At 45.6% G+C, this 15,549-nt stretch overlaps 1 protein-coding gene across 21 annotated transcripts in view; it reads left to right on the forward strand.

The window, feature by feature from the left end:
* The window catches only part of FGGY (FGGY carbohydrate kinase domain containing), a 399,594-nt gene that overhangs the window by 302,146 nt on the left and 81,899 nt on the right, over positions 1-15,549 (forward strand). For 18 of the 21 annotated variants that reach the window (XM_082687710.1, XM_082687717.1, XM_082687726.1 and 15 more), the window contains 2 exons: positions 8,236-8,310; positions 13,917-14,037. In XM_082687710.1, coding sequence (XP_082543836.1) covers positions 8,236-8,310; positions 13,917-14,037 — 196 coding nt within the window. The remainder of the gene's footprint in view (positions 1-8,235; positions 8,311-13,916; positions 14,038-15,549) is intronic. The other 3 variants (XM_082687728.1, XM_082687714.1, XM_082687715.1) reach the window with 1 other exon arrangement.

Here is a 15,549-nt window from a genome sequence, read left to right on the forward strand (position 1 = left end):
TAAGCAGGAGGAGCACGAGGCTTCCTTGCAGGGTCGTTGTCAAGGATCAGATAGGGAGACTATCCCATCATGGACAGACAGCAACAGCACATACTTTGGAGTCTGTAGCTTCTGCTTAGTGGCCCTTATCTGCCTGTGAGAAGACTACTAGCAGGATTCTAAGTGTGGCCCTTGAGTGTAGCCAGCCCCGAGCCATCCACACCATAGCCCGGGGACCAGCTGGACTCGCCAGCCGTGGAGGCCGTCCACTGTGGACAGCCAGCAGGTGTGGCTCAGCAGTCCCTGGTCCATACAGACCAAGTTTCACACAGGTACAGAGATCAGTCTTTTTCCGTATGTAAGTCCTTGGCCCTCGAGTCCCTCAACACAGTGGGAAGCCCACATTTGATGTACAAAACAGGGAGTACTGTAGGAATTTTGAAAGGGTCCTTGCCTCCTTGTATATGTGACCAATTTCCTTTCTCCAATTAATACTACTACTTTGTCTCAGGATGTGTGTGTGTGTGTGTGTGTGTGTGTGTGTGTTACTCTTTTCCTGAAATATCCAAGAAGTGAATTAATCAAATTTAATCACAGGTGCAAGTCACCTCAGGCGTATCAGGCCATGAAAACACCCTATTCACCAGGGGTTGAAACGTGTTTTCTCTGCTTCATTTTGCAAGTACAGCACTACCCAGAACAGAAAGTTATTTTCTGGTGCTTTGAAGAGCTGTGATTTCTAACATAAGGCCATATGCTGCTCAAACTGCTGGAGAGGTTGAGTGCTGCTCCAAGGGCTCTTCAAAGCAATCACAGAGCAAGTGTGCATGTGAAAAAGTAGGAGGGAGTCAGGAAAGAAGCATGTCAAGATCTCAGCCCGTTCCCAGAGGACTGAACCCCAGCTAGAGATGAGCATTACTAAAGAGAGTCAGATGTGGATGTAGTCAACAACTCGGATGGGTATTTGCAAGAGCTCGGTAGAAGCCAGAGGTGGTAACCCAGTGGTTTCCTCTGATGGGAAGATAGATGACACAGATGGAAGCTCATGAGCTAATTCAAGCAGCTCTGGACTGGTACATTTATCAAGCTTATGAAGATATGGACTCTTTGACGTGAGTCTGTTGATGATTTTGTTACAATGTAATGCTGTTTCATCTCACCATTTTTTTTTTTACATATTGTTTTTGCTTATGACAAATTGAGTCCTATAACAAGGCTTGATATCCTAAGTGTCTTTCAGCTGGGTTTCCCTTAATATGTTTTCTTACTGAACAACTTATTTAGCAGCTGGTATTTGGTTTCATAGTAGGGGTCATTTTTTTCTAGAACCGCATTATGTCAGGTCCTATGACAGATGCTTTACATACATCATCACCAACTCCAATAGGAACCCTACCTGAGGGGCGCCTGGGTAGCTCAGCCATGAAGCGTTTGCCTTCAGTTCAGGTCATGATCCCAGGGTCCTGGGATCGAGACCTGCATCGGGCTTCCTGCTCAGCGATAAGTCTGCTTCTCCCTCACCCACTCCCCCTGCTTGTATTCCCTCTCTCACTGTGTCTCTTTCTGTCAAATAAATAAAATCTTCCAAAAAAAAAAAAAAAAAGGAACCCTACTTGACAGTGTTGTTGCCCCATTCAAAGGGGTGAAGAGATTAAGGCCCAGAGAGTCAGAGTTATTTGCCTAGAGGAGAGGAAAACAGAAGTATTACAATCTAGTCAGTTCACGCTGAGGTCACTGACATCCTTTTGGGGGGGGGGGAACCCTAGGTTTTTGCGTTTTCAGGCTCCTACTCTGCTTTCAGTGTGTCTGCCATATTTCCCCCTCATTTTCGGGACTTTTTAAAAATTATGTCAGATTCAGACATTGTTTTCTTAGTGCTTTCTATCTTCTGTAACTATACCAAACAACAAGTAAAACCCAGGGGAGGCAGGCAGGGGGAATATGGATTATAGGCAGGAGTCCTTCCCCAGGTAGTATGGCATGGTACAAGACTGAGGGGTGAATCAGGAGAAATCTGCTGGGAGGACCCAACAGATAAATAAAGGGATAGCTCTAAGGCCAAGGGACCAAAGATGGGATCCAAGTTTGTGTAAATCAAGACAGGTTGGATGACACACACTAGGGGCCAGGACAGTTGACCAGAATAGCTTTGGCAACCAGAGCACTGAATATTCAAGTGACTTAGATTTAGAGTCTCAGAAGGGCAACCAAGTTGTGAAATGTCTGTTCCATCTGGGGAACAGCAAATGACCAGCGTATCACAGACGGTTTGCCAATAGAATAAGGGTGCAAGAGAGAATGTCAGTCTAGTCATTGTGAGTTTATTGATTGTCTGTTGCTGCTTTAATAATTATCACAAACTTAAAGGCTTAAAGTTATGATCTCACAGTTCTGTAGGTCAAAAGCCTGGGCTGCCTCAGCTGGTTTCTCCGCTCCAGTTCTCATAAGAATAGAACCAAGGGCTCTTATCTGGAGACTCTGGGAATAATCTACCAGACTCATCCAAATTGTTGGCCAAATTGAGCTCCGCACAGTTGTAGGATGGAGGTTCCTGTTCCCTGGCTGACTGTCAGCCAGGGGTCCTCAGCTTCTGGAGGCCACTTGCATGCATTTCATGACTCATTACCCCCTTCTTCCATCTTCAAAGCCTCCAGTAGCCAATCATGTCCTTCTCAGGCTTTGAATCTCTCTGGTTTCCATTTCTGCCTCATTTCTCCTGCCTTTTACTGGATTACTTGATTGACTCTTCTGCTTTCCTCTTCTGCTTTTAAGGGCTCATATGATTACTTTGGGTTTCTACTGAATAATCCAGGATCATCTCTGTATTTTGAGGTCACCTGTCTAGGAACTAGTTCCATTTGCAGAGTCCCTTTACAGCAGTGTCTGTATTGGTGTTTGATTGCGTAACTGGGGGACAGGAATCTTGGGGAGCATCTTTAGAGTTCCACCACCACACTGTGTTAACACATTTATCACATTTCCCAAATCTGGGTGAGTTTTAGGCAATGCCAAGTGTTAGCCTCGATTCCTGGTACTTAACTGAAACCTCACGGAGATTTGTTCCCTTTTTCTTCCAGGCTGCTGATTATTTCAGACCTGTTCTCTCTCCAGAGGTTTTCTATAATTTTTTCTCCCGTCCTTCTCATTTCCTTGCTATCTGTCCATCAGCTCTGCCTATATTATTGACTAAGCGAACAGAGCTTTGTGCTCTTCGTGTTCTGAAAATCTTTCTACAATTCCCTTGAGCCTTGGATACTACCCCATCAAGCTCTGATGGCTCTAGAAAAATCTCCGGACTGGGGATCCTGTTCTCTTGTCTTTTGTAATCTTTAGAGACCCCTTAAGAATTTTTTTAAGTTTTTTTTTCTTACTAAAAAATGTAACTAATTCCTTTAACAACTAAGAAGGAAAAGAAGAGCTAACTAAATTACTACTACATTTTTTTAAGTAATTTCAACTATTTTAGGACCTATCCCCCATAATTCACAATGCCAAGGTTAAGGACAATTATTTCCACAATTTATTGCACATTAGGACCTTGCTGAAATGCAAATTGCTGGGCCTACACCAAAGAGTCAATAAATCTGGAGTTGGAGCTCAGGAAGTCTGCGTTCAGCTAGGATCCTGGGGAAGGGTTAGAGACGTGCATTGCTCTCACAGCTACTAAGTGGCAGCAAGATGTAAGGTGAAGTCCAGGGTGAAATTCATCTGTGCTTCCTATTTACAGAGTGAATGAAAGTGTGTAGGGAGATAAAGCTTCTCTAAGGAGTCCTTGGAGGTGAGTCCCTCATTATCCTATCCCTGGGCACACATCAGGGGTATACTGCTTCTGCACACTCTTGACGTTCTTATCTTCACCATTATGATCCTGATGCTGACAGTCAACATGCCTTCTGCCCTGTCTTTCCCAGGCTGTATGTACACTAGTCTTCAGTGCCCCTCATAACACCCTGTGGGTACCCATACCGTGTTGAAGGAGATGCTTTATTGCCACATTCCAATTAATGAATGGGATCGAACCCTACATGCATTTAAGAGAGAGAGAGAATGAACATTTATGGAGAGAAAGGGAAAGAAAATCAACATTAATTGCCACCTATGCTCACGGGGTTGGCGCTATAAGGGTTTAGCTCTGGTAGATGCAGTCTAGCTTCCTGAAAAAGTAAGACACTTTGCAAATGTTATTTAATCTTCACACAAATGCCTTGAGGCATCACTATCCCTATTTCATAAATGAGGGGAAAAAAATTGAGGCTCAGAAAGGTCACAAAACTCACACCATTGTGCAGCCAGTTGGGAGAATGTCAAGATCTGAACCCTGGTGTCTTCCTTCATAGGTTGTCATCTTTCCATTCCCCTACATTTCCCTTCCAAGCTCAAAAATCCCAAGATTTATGTAAGTATTTTATAACCATTATATAGGATTTTGAAGGCATTAGTTGTAGTTTGCATTTCTGTGGCCACCATATACATCCCACATCTCTAAATATTACTTGTAAATGTTTTCTCTTGCAATTCTCCTCATTACATAGTAGCAAAATAAATAAAATGTGCTTACCAGCGCAACTCTCCCATGGGGCTTCCCCCACACATTTCACTGTCTTGCCCAAACATTCATAATGGGGACATGCACATATTCTATAAACGCACTGCTTCCACTTACTCTTTCTTCCCACTTCCTCTTATGGATGGCACCATCCAGCCCTCTCTGCTCATCTGTCACACCCTGGCTTTGTCACTGGTTACAAAGCCGCATGTCCCCCAGCACATTCCTGGCATTCTCCGGGTGCTGCTGCCACTTCCCTGCCAAGATGACTCCCCAAGGGGACTCTGCAGCCTCCTGAATGGTCCATATGTTAGGCATTCCTTAGATAGTTCTGTTTTGGGCCAACAGTCATTTGACTTTTGCTAACGCAGGACTGAGGTCCCTCTTACTAGAGAGAAAAATCAAATGGAATTGATTACCTGCCCATCCAGAGTCTCCATCTGCGTATCAGATGAGATGTGAAGCAAGAGGGCCCCAACCCATAGTAACTTCACACTTCCGCGGAGTCACATTTCAACTCTGTGGCTCTGATGTTCGAGGTGTTGGAGGGGGCGATGGGAGAGCTGTGCTTGCTTATTCCCTTTCGTTGCTGAGCACCTTCTTCCCTAGAATAACGTTTTCCTTTATGAAGGATAGCCATGTTCTATTTATCAGAAAAAGAAAAAGGATCTCACCCATCCTGTGTCCCTTTTGCCGGAGCTACTAGCAAGCTCCCGAGTTAAATTTAGTGCTCATTTGCATGAGCTCATTCTTGGTTTCTGGAGAAAAGTAACTGTCTTCTCTTTTCTCCTCTATGATTTCTGAACTCTGGAGGTATTAGACATTTAGAGAAGGGGCCATGATTCATTGACTGACTGACTGATTGATTTTTTTTTTTTTTTTTTTTTTTTTGCTCGAATACCATACTTTGGGGGACGTTCTCATGAATATTTACTGGGGATAAAGAAAATGAAATCTGGTGATATTGTACCCTTTCTGTCTTAGTAAGGGGTTCTTACTGATCAAGGAGGATATCAGAAGCAGTTACAGTGTCAGTGTTATACACGGCACTGGGGTTCCTAGTCAACTAATCTCATGTACAAAGTCAAATTTCTTCCCCATTCAGTGACAGTTTATCCAAATATTGTCTTTAGAACCCACCTGCAGGAGATGTGAGTCAGCAAAGCAGATACATACCCAGTCACACAAAGGATCGTGGCTTGATTTCCATTGTAGTCATGACCCCAGAAAGGAGCCAGAGATAGCCTGCCTCTGCCCCTTGGAAGAGAGGTCTAGGCCTGGGCCCACTTAACTTTTCTAACAGACAAGTGGCAGAGATGCTGTTGAGGCCAGGCCAGTACAGAAGAGGGAGAACACTCGGGATGAGTATGGTTTATCCAGGGACATCGCATGCCAAGTAGCTGGTTGATCACACAGGGTACTTGCATGAAGGGACATATGACAGGGCTGAGATCTTGTCCACTGTGCTCCTTTTCATAGTTCACTCTCCCAGATGGGATGCCTTCTGCATTAGTCCACCTGGAGGGAGTACTTTTATCTAATTCATACAAGGGTTCCATCTGAGCTACAGGGACAGTCCTCTTGCCCCAACCTCGTAAAAGCCACTGTGACGAGGAAAGCTAAGTGTAGCGAGGAGGGTCGATGGGAAGCCTGGAATGAGCAACTAGGAGTGATGTTCCAGTGTTCTTTCTTGGGGCACAGAGCAAATGACCCTCCCCTCTGCAAATACATGAAGAGCCAAGGTGGTAAACATGATCACCCTATAATCATTGCATTAGACACAAAAGGCTAGAATGTCAGGAAAGACAGTGGCATACAAAAGGAAAAAGGAGCATTGTCACTAATTCACACATTGAACAGATAGGAACCTAGTGCCTACTGGGTGCTGGACTCGGTGCTAGGCATGGAGGTTGCTGCGCGAGTATCCCAGGTAGTCTGTTGGAACAGCTAGGGTCGGTTTCCATCCTCTGTGTTCCCTGGGCCACATTATTTCCTTACACACATGACGAAGTGAACTTCTGCAATGTCAGTAGTGTTCACGTTCTCCCTTCCTTCCGGCATTTCTACTGTACGTTGAGATCTCCGGGGAACTTCACAAGGGATGTTCCTCCTCAGGATTGTTGGCTTGGGAGGATGCATACCCAGAATTCCCTTCTGGCCTCTCACTCAAACCTTCCGTGTTCCCTTGTGTTAAAATCAAAGACACAGTTCTCATCTGCTTACCCAGTTATTTGCTGAGAGATATTATCAGCAGGTGGCTCTGCAGAATTCAGGAGTTCCTGCATCAGCGGACTTCCATGAGGGATCAGAGTAGCCGAAGCCCAGGATTCTACGTGAGGAAGGGTTTGCACGGATGCTGGAGAAGTAAGCAGCGGCGAGCTCGGAAGGATGCACCTAAAACAGCACAGGCATTTCTGTCTCTAGAGGAGGGTAGCAGGGAAGTGTTAACAGGGAGGAACATGATCAGATTCTCCTGGGAGAACAATTACTACTCCATGGTGAAGAGCAATATTAGGGCAGGGCCCTTCAGCACACGTAAAGGACAGAATGGTGGCCTGGATTGAGGAAGTGAGTGACAGCATGGAAAGAAGGGATGGATTCACTAAAGATTCGGGGGAGCAAGTGGGCAAAACATGGACACTGTAAATATGGGAAGAAGGGAAAAGTCGGGGAGGAGTGCTGACAGGTCTTGGTCTGGGCCATGGCGTGGTGTCTGTGCCCTGAGTAGGTCAACACTGGCCCCCCCTTTGTCATGGCTCAGGGCGCATTCTGGAAAGGGTAATTAAAGGGGACTGGAGAGATGAAGGAAAGGGACCTGGGTAGACCACTCAGCTACCCCACTTTGAATGCAGGCTGCCTGTCGCCGCCTTGTTGCACTTAGGATCGTACCCACCGTAGGCCATGAGTAAACATATGTTATGTTAATTAATTTTGTAATGTGAAAATACAAAGTAAACTCTGGTATTGATGCCCATGAAATTCAGAGCAGGCTTCAAGAACCCCACAGTTCTTCACCATCTAAGGATGTCCCAAGAGAAGGCATTCGTGAATGGGTGATGGGAAGGAGGGATTTGTCTTGAACAGGTCTTGAAGGCATCCAAATTCAGCATCCTGTTCAGTTCTGGAATCTCTCAGAAATTGACATACTCTGTAGAAGCATGTGGTTCCGATTGACTTTAATGGGATTCCCTTGCAAACCACAGATTGTAAATTATTCCCTAGTAGGTATAACATTTATAGAAGACATATTATTTTACCCTGAATACCCCCTGGATGCTGTTACACTGAATTTCTGACAACGGCAGAACTCGAAATAAGATCATCTTTTGCTAGAAGCCACTGCTCCATGTTGATCTCTGTAAGCCGAAGAAAATGGGTGTTTGTCATAAAAGAACATTTTCTTTAAAGGGGAAGAAAGACCTTTAATTCCATGCTAAGGAATATCAAACACGATCTCCGTGGAGTGTTTGTTTTGTTTTGTTTCGTTAATACAAGGCAGGGCACTTTCTCTTGGAGAAGAAATGATAGTTTTCACAGATCTGGAGATTAAACAATTTGGTAGTCATTTCACGTTCAGCTCACAAAAAGGGGATTTGCATATGAACTTGTTTGGGCAAGAAAACACATCTGAACGTGTTTCATGGGAACTATCTCTATCCGTGGCAGTTCCTTGTGGCCATCTCTTTCTTTTCTTTTCTTCCTCCCTACAGGTCACCGGGTTGAAACTGTCTCAGGACCTCGATGATCTTGCCATTCTCTACCTGGCCACAGTTCAAGCCATTGCTGTAAGACACTTTAATGCCATTTTTAAAGAGACTTAGGGCTATCAATAAACCTTAGGCCACATGCTCCTCCAGGATACGTCATGTGCTTGTGGGACAGAGATTGTTAATTAAAAGGGAGCTTGCCAAAGAGAGATGCGTGTCTTTTCGGAAGGAAATCTTGACGAAGGTCTTCACCTGCTTTACTAGTCACCTCACATAGATGAAAGCTGAAAGGAGTTCGGGTCTTTGAACATCATTCTTGGCATTTATTTAATTTGTCTTCCAAGTTCAATTAAGGAGAAGCAGATGCCATTTATGCTTGCATTAAGAAAAGCCGATGTTAAGAATATGCAGACTTCTAAAACACACGATATCGCTCACTTTGCAAAAGGATTCATTACAGGGTTCCTTTAAATAGTAAGCATCCTTAGTGTTTGTTTTTAGATAATTAGCTGCTTCAATGAGAGGTTTGGATGGTTAGGGAGAGAAGGAGGGAAGAATTAAACGTATTAGGAACTCCTACGCTGAAGATCAATCCAAAATGAAAACAAAATCCTGGAAGCGTAAACATCTCAGTCTAAAGGGTCTTATTCTCCCACAGTGATCCAAAAATGGGGTATATGCACAGACGACTGTATGTGTGCGTCTGTTAGGAAGTACATTTTGGAGGAGTGGGTCATGGCTTTCGAGGTTTCAGAGCTGGGAGGAATCCCAAAATTACAATTAATTAAGTGAGGCTTAGCCACTCTGGTAAGAGAGCATGGACCAACAGAAAAGAAAAATCAGTTCACTCAATTCTGATTCCAAATTTATTTTTCAGAGACACACAAAGTTTTTTTTTTTTTTTTTTTTTTTTGTTAACGTTACATGGACATACTCTATGCCATTTAGTTATTTCGTTTCTCTAAATGCCACTTCCTTCAAAGCCTCATTCCTTCAAATACCAGAAGTACATACATTTTTTCCATACATCCGTACCACTAACAGAAGTGCGTGTCTTACGTTCGCGTTTGTCCAGGTGCCATGTAGGTGGGATAAGAGAGCAGAGCCTCCCGACCATGAAGGGAACATATGGTCTTTCGTGGAACAGGCCAACTTGATTAGAGGAAACAGTCCTTGTAGATCATATGCCAGTTTGACTGTATCTTCCTGAAGCAACTGTCATGGATTTAATAGCATGGCCAGTTCAGTGAAATCAGTCAGTTGGCACTATTTATGGGAACTTGGTCAAAAACACAATTCTGGCATCTATCAAAGTGGAGGGAGTGAAGGGTAAAATGAATATGGAAGAAATTAATGTGCATCAGTAGTAAAGATAATTGTTCAGTGATCCTGTTTTATGGTAATAATGATGATAACGATAAATAATATAGTTCTGGGGTATTAAGTGACAGGCACTGTGCTAAATATTTACAAATATTGCATGATGTAACCTAGTGAGATAGACGTGAGTATTCCTGTTCGACACAGTAGAAAACTAAGCCTCAGCAAGGTTCATTAACCTGCCCAAATTCATACAGCTAGTAAGGGGCAGAGCTAGGATGGGAAGCCGCGGCTTTCTGAAATAAAGGTATATGAAGTATTGAGGAACTTTCATTTTCTGGTTATCAGTGCTAGTGTCTTAGAAAAGTCTTAGAGTAGAATGAAGTGACTGTGCAGAAATGGGACATGAGAGCTGTGAGCTGTTCAGCCTCTGAGTACACGCTAAGAGGCCGACCAAGGGGCACCGTCACATGATGGTAAGGACTGTCACCTTTCACTGACACCCACTTGCTGTGCCAGGCACCAGAGTACCTACCCAGAGTGGCTTAGGGCAGTCACCCTGTGAGGAGGTGGGATTGTCCTTGTTTTCCAGGCAGAGGGAAAACCACCTTGCAGGGTCAGATAGCCGGCACGTGGTCGAGTCAGAACCCAAGCCCATCCGAGGACTGCCTGCCTCACTCCCATTCTTCGGCTCTTTTCCACTCCGCCAACCTGCCTTTTCCTTTGAAATGTTTATAAAAGCGACACGGATGGAATCCGCTTTCAGGCATTTCCAAGACCAGTTTTTATTTCACACATCTTAGCAAACGTTGTTGTTTTGGCCGGGATCGCCTCACAAGAGGCCCCCTTCCTGGTGAGAATGCTGCAGCCGTCCAAGAATATATAAATGGGGCTAAACGGGACACGAGCTGGATGGAGCCAGCTCCAGTTTCCCAAACACCTCACACTCGAAAAATCAATCTTGTATTTAATGGCTCATATGTGTATTAAGAGCTATCATGTTTATTCTGTCCGTTGTTTAATGACCTTTATAATACCATGGAGGGGAGGAAATTTGAGGCGGATCATTTGATAAGGTTTTTCCGCGGGGTCTGTTGAATTGTGAGTTCAGTCCATTTTGCAAAGGTACCAGGCTCTGCTGATCTTTCAGGCAAAAATGTGCATTTTAATGAAGGAGTCTGAGCACCGATATTTTCCCATGATGTTCAACTTGAATAAAAAAAATTTTTTTTTGTTTGTTTCACTGGCTCCGAAGATTACCCTAGCCTCTGCTTGCTGGGAATACGTTAAAGTTAAACAAATTGCTCTCTGTCGTGATATCTGTGGTTGGTATTTTGTAGGAAGAGAATGAAAGAGACATTGTAATGAAGTTAACTTAGGCCTGTGCGAAACTCTCCGTGAAGTAAAATTCTCTCTTGATCACACTTAATTGAAAGACTTGTCAGACAACCGGTTTATCCATAGCCTGTTCATCTATAGTTTTCCTTTCAGAATAGACCCTTAAAAAGTACTATTTGCATTTGAAGTCTCTCTATTTGCATTTAGTTCTGTACATTCCCAGTGGAATAGCCTAATTTTAATTTAAATTTCTCTGTGAAAACATTTTTTCCAGAAAGGTGAGCACAAAATCATTTTAGCACAAAGCCCTGTGGCGGGGCATTTAAGGAGGGTGGAACTTTTCACCCAGTGGAGCCTGGGACACCCGAAGGGAAGGCCCTGTTGCTAGCTGCCAGCCCTAGTGGGAAATTCCAGCCAACAATGCCCCGGGGGTGGGGGGGGTGAAGGGGGTGGGCGCAGGCTGTCTCAGCCCCTCCCAAAGGAGTGCCTCTTGTTCTGATACTTTTTTTGCCTTTTCCCAAGGGAATGTGCTTTGTGTTACCCTCTGCTCTGGCCTGCTAATCACGTGAGCCGCAGGTCTGTGGTTTTAGAAGTATGGGAAATACCATTTTCCCCTGGTATTTCCACGGGTTTGGAGGGGAGGCTTGGTACAGCCATCCTCTCCCAAGGCCGACCATACTGCCTCAGGCAAATCCCGTAACCCCTACATGGGGATAACAAGGTGCAATTTTTTAGTTTATCCCAAGACAAGCGAGGATAGCAAAGTGCATAACAGAGTGCCTAGACTACAGCTAATAACCAGAATGGCACTCACCCCCAGGCCCCTTCCATGTACTCGGCACTCCTGGGTGTGCTGTGCATACACTGTCCACAGCAGCCCTGCGAGGCAGGCATTGATATTTCATCAAATCTAAGACCGCAATTAAAATTGTTTCTGCGTGCTAACATTTCTGACAATTCATGGAGTTTTCCAATGCATGAATATGATCTTACTATTACTTAAAAAAAAAAATGAGGCTTGAGTCTTAGAAAGGTTGGATACAGGTTGGATTCAAGAAGGAGGTGAAATGTCCTAATGCCATCCTAGCGTTCTTGAGTTCAGAAGTCATGCTCTTGGCTGCCCCTCCAGCAGACTAGACTGTCCTGCTGTCCACAGACACTGACTGATCCATGGTGGACGCCAGGGCGTCTGTAGGCCTCCCGAAATCATTTATTATGCCATTTTGTCAGTGACTTTCTTCTGGAAAGGTCGGTAGGTTTTATCATATTCTCAAGAGGGTTCATGACCCCCCAAAAGCTTAAGAAAGAACATCTGTGGGTAATCAGCCACATGCAATAAGCAGGATCTGGCCTTATACGGTACAACATGTTTTAATTTTTTTCTAACACACTACATCTGTGGATTATTTTTGGAGGCCCAAGTTTTACCTAATCCATATTCTTACCAGATTCACTAATAGCTGAAGGCCTCTGGGCTGGAACTGCTGTGCTTTTGCTCCCGAACTGCCCCCGTCTCTCCTAATTTACTACGCAGCGTTCAGGATTTCATGACCCCTGGTCCCCAGAACACCTTCTAGCCACTCCATCTCCCAGAGGCGCCCCCAGGCGCGGGTGAGACAGCTCTCCAAGCAGCCAGGTCAAAAGAGGCTTCACTTGCCCTACATCTCACCCCAAGGGGACAGTGGTCGGGGGACATCCTGACTAATTCCCAAACGCTCTCCTTCACTTTGGTTAAGCCTCTGATACAGCCCGCCCTCATGCTGAACTACCTCCTTCTCCGCACGCTTGGGTACCACCTTCCCAGCAACACTGTCATTAAGTCTGTGACACTGGCTCGCATCTTCTCTCCAGCCCCAACCCGCCTTCTTCTTGGTAGCTGCCCCATCTGTGGCCTCCCAGATCCTTGACCTTCTCCTCCCTCTGCTTTGTCAACTCACCCCCTTGTCCACACCTGGCACTGTGTCATCCCTCAGAATTAATCACTCTCTAAACACCTCAAGAGCTCTCTCTCCACCAGAAACAAACCAGTTCTCTCTCACTTCCATCCAGAGCCCCTTCCTCAACCATTGCCATGTGGCAGCTTCCTGAAGTAATGTCACAGTTCATCTTTTGGTTTTAATCCTTGACGCAAGTAAATTTGATTCATGAGCTTCTCGTTTTTGAACTTGCGGATAAACTAAGATTGTTAGCTGTTTGTGTAGCCCAGTTAAAACTAAAGAATTGCACATTAACATTCACCCAGGCAACCCTACGGTGGTGTCCTTTTCCCAGGCATCCACGATTTTGACTGGGTTGAGGAGACTGAGCTAGGATGAGCATAGCAGATTTTAGGGAGATATTGGCACACGCGGTCAGAAACGAAAATACAAGCAAGCCAGAATGTGTGATTTCCACAACATCCCAGACCGCAAAGGACTGGCGGATGGGCTCTGGCTCCTGAAACATCTCTGGAGAACCGCTACCTGGTTTCAGGTGATAACAAAGGTCAGCGTAGCCCTTTGTCAGTCTGACGTCTTACTCTCACTTCATGCGATTAGAGCTCTCTTCCCCTGTTCCTGCTGCTGGTGTAATTGAGCACCCTTTTCCAAAGAACAAACCTCTGTAGCTCCTATCACTGGCAGGAAGACTGACTCAGAGACCCCTGGCCACTTCCTCCAGCCCCCATCCCTGCTAGAGGATCCAGGCCACAGTGGACACTCCGTAATTATTTGCCTCAGGGAAGCCCGTTCATATTAACTGTGTGAACATTGTCGGTTGGTTTTGCCAATGTTGTGTAACGACTGGTGGAAGCACATGGTAGAGCAATTAAGAAGGTTTGGAGTCAGACGGGCCCCGGTTGGAATTCCCGCCCTGCGACTTCATTAACTGTGTGATCAGAAGCAGCCTAACTCTCGGAGCCTCAGCGCTCTGAGACTGTGTGCAAAGCTCTCAGTGTGGTGTCTGGGGCTGGGTAAGCACTTAGTGAATGCTCCAGAGCTTTTCCTTGCGCTGCTATACTGATGTTTTCTTCTGCTTTTCCCTTTCAGTTTGGCACCCGCCTCATCATAGAGGCCATGGAGGCGGGGGGACACTCTATCAGCACGCTTTTCCTGTGCGGAGGCCTAAGCAAGAATCCCCTTTTTGTACAGATGCATGCGGACATCACTGGTGAGTCTGGGGAGGAAGAGAATAGGTCGTTTGGGGCCTGGCAGCAGATGTCCCTGGCTGAGGGCCGCACGGGGTTGGAAATAGCAGAGGTTAGGGGTGATGTGCCAGATTATTTTGTTGTTGTTGTTGTTGTTGTTGTTGTTGTTTAAGGTTTTATTTATTTATTTGACAGAGAGAGAGAGATCACAAGTAGGCAGAGAGGCAAGCAGAGAGAGAGAGGGAAGCAGGCTCCCCACTGAGCAGAGAGCCTGATGCGGGACTCGATCCCAGGACCCCAGGATCACGACCCGAGCCGAAGGCAGAGGCCCTAACCCACCGAGCCACCCAGGTGCCCCATAGATTATTTTGAATCTTTAGGTAAAAATGTATTTTCTTTCTTTTTGATAACTGTGAAGTGTTTATAGTCATGATAGAGAAAGTGACTTCTCTGTGAATCCAATGATTGAATAATCCCAAGAAACAAGATGAGAGATGTCAGCAAGAGCTAGGTTGTAATTTAAGCACTTCTGAAACTGTCTGAGCACCTCTTCTGATGCACGATTGTGGGGAATATTGAAGAGACAGAGACGAGTAATACAGGATTCCTGTCCCCAAAGATCTCGAAGTCTGTTGACAAGGACAGACGGATGTTGCAAACGTAGTGTGGCAGGAGCTCAGAGTAAGAAATACATGGAGTTTTATGGGGACATGGTGGGGTACTGCACCCTGGTTTGGACCTGCGATGAGGCAGGGCAAGTGGTCAGAAGGAAGGGACAAGGAAGCTGTCTTGAAGAAAGAAGACAGAGCCAACTGCTGTGGGAACAGGGGTCTGGCTGCAGATGGGAATTTGAGCCCTGAGACCCCAAGATCTTACGATTCTTTCATAGCGTGTGACACAGAGAAAATCTAGGGTCATGGGCTGATTCCTCTGTGATATGAGCACAGCAGAGCAGGATTGCTTGTGCAGATCCCTGGACCTTAAGAAAGGGACCCCATTGGCCAGAGGCTTGCTAGTATTACAGAGCCGAGCCTGGACTTCCATCCCTTGGGAACTCGTGGCCTCAGGCCTCTTGCTCCTTTCTCCCATGGTGTCTCCTAGAGACTGGCATCCTCCCCACCCCAGCCTGGGACCCACACATCATGGCCAAGCACCAGAGCAGGACAAGGGAAAGGAAGCAGAAGGGGAATGAACCCTGCCCACAGCCCCAGCTCAAGCGTGACATGAGCCCACCCTTCAATGGCATCTCTTCGTCATGGTCTCTTGCTCTTCCCCATCCCATGGGCTCCTTCCCTGGCAATTGGGTGGGTCAAGGTCCCTGCCCTGGATGCTGCCTCATCATGTCACCAGTGCCCCCTCCAGACCATGCAGATCCCTGCAAAGGAGAGCTTTACCAAATGCCAAGGGCATAGTTAACCCTTGTCCTTTGTGAGACAAATTAATTGCTAATTAATATGCTTATTAATGCTAATTAATATACTTATACCCATTTTAGATAGAGGTAAGAAGACTGAGGCACAAGCCAGAGGACTTTT

Source organism: Mustela nivalis (genome assembly GCF_964662115.1).
Source record: "Mustela nivalis genome assembly, chromosome: 10".
NCBI classification, from domain to species: Eukaryota; Metazoa; Chordata; class Mammalia; order Carnivora; family Mustelidae; genus Mustela; species Mustela nivalis.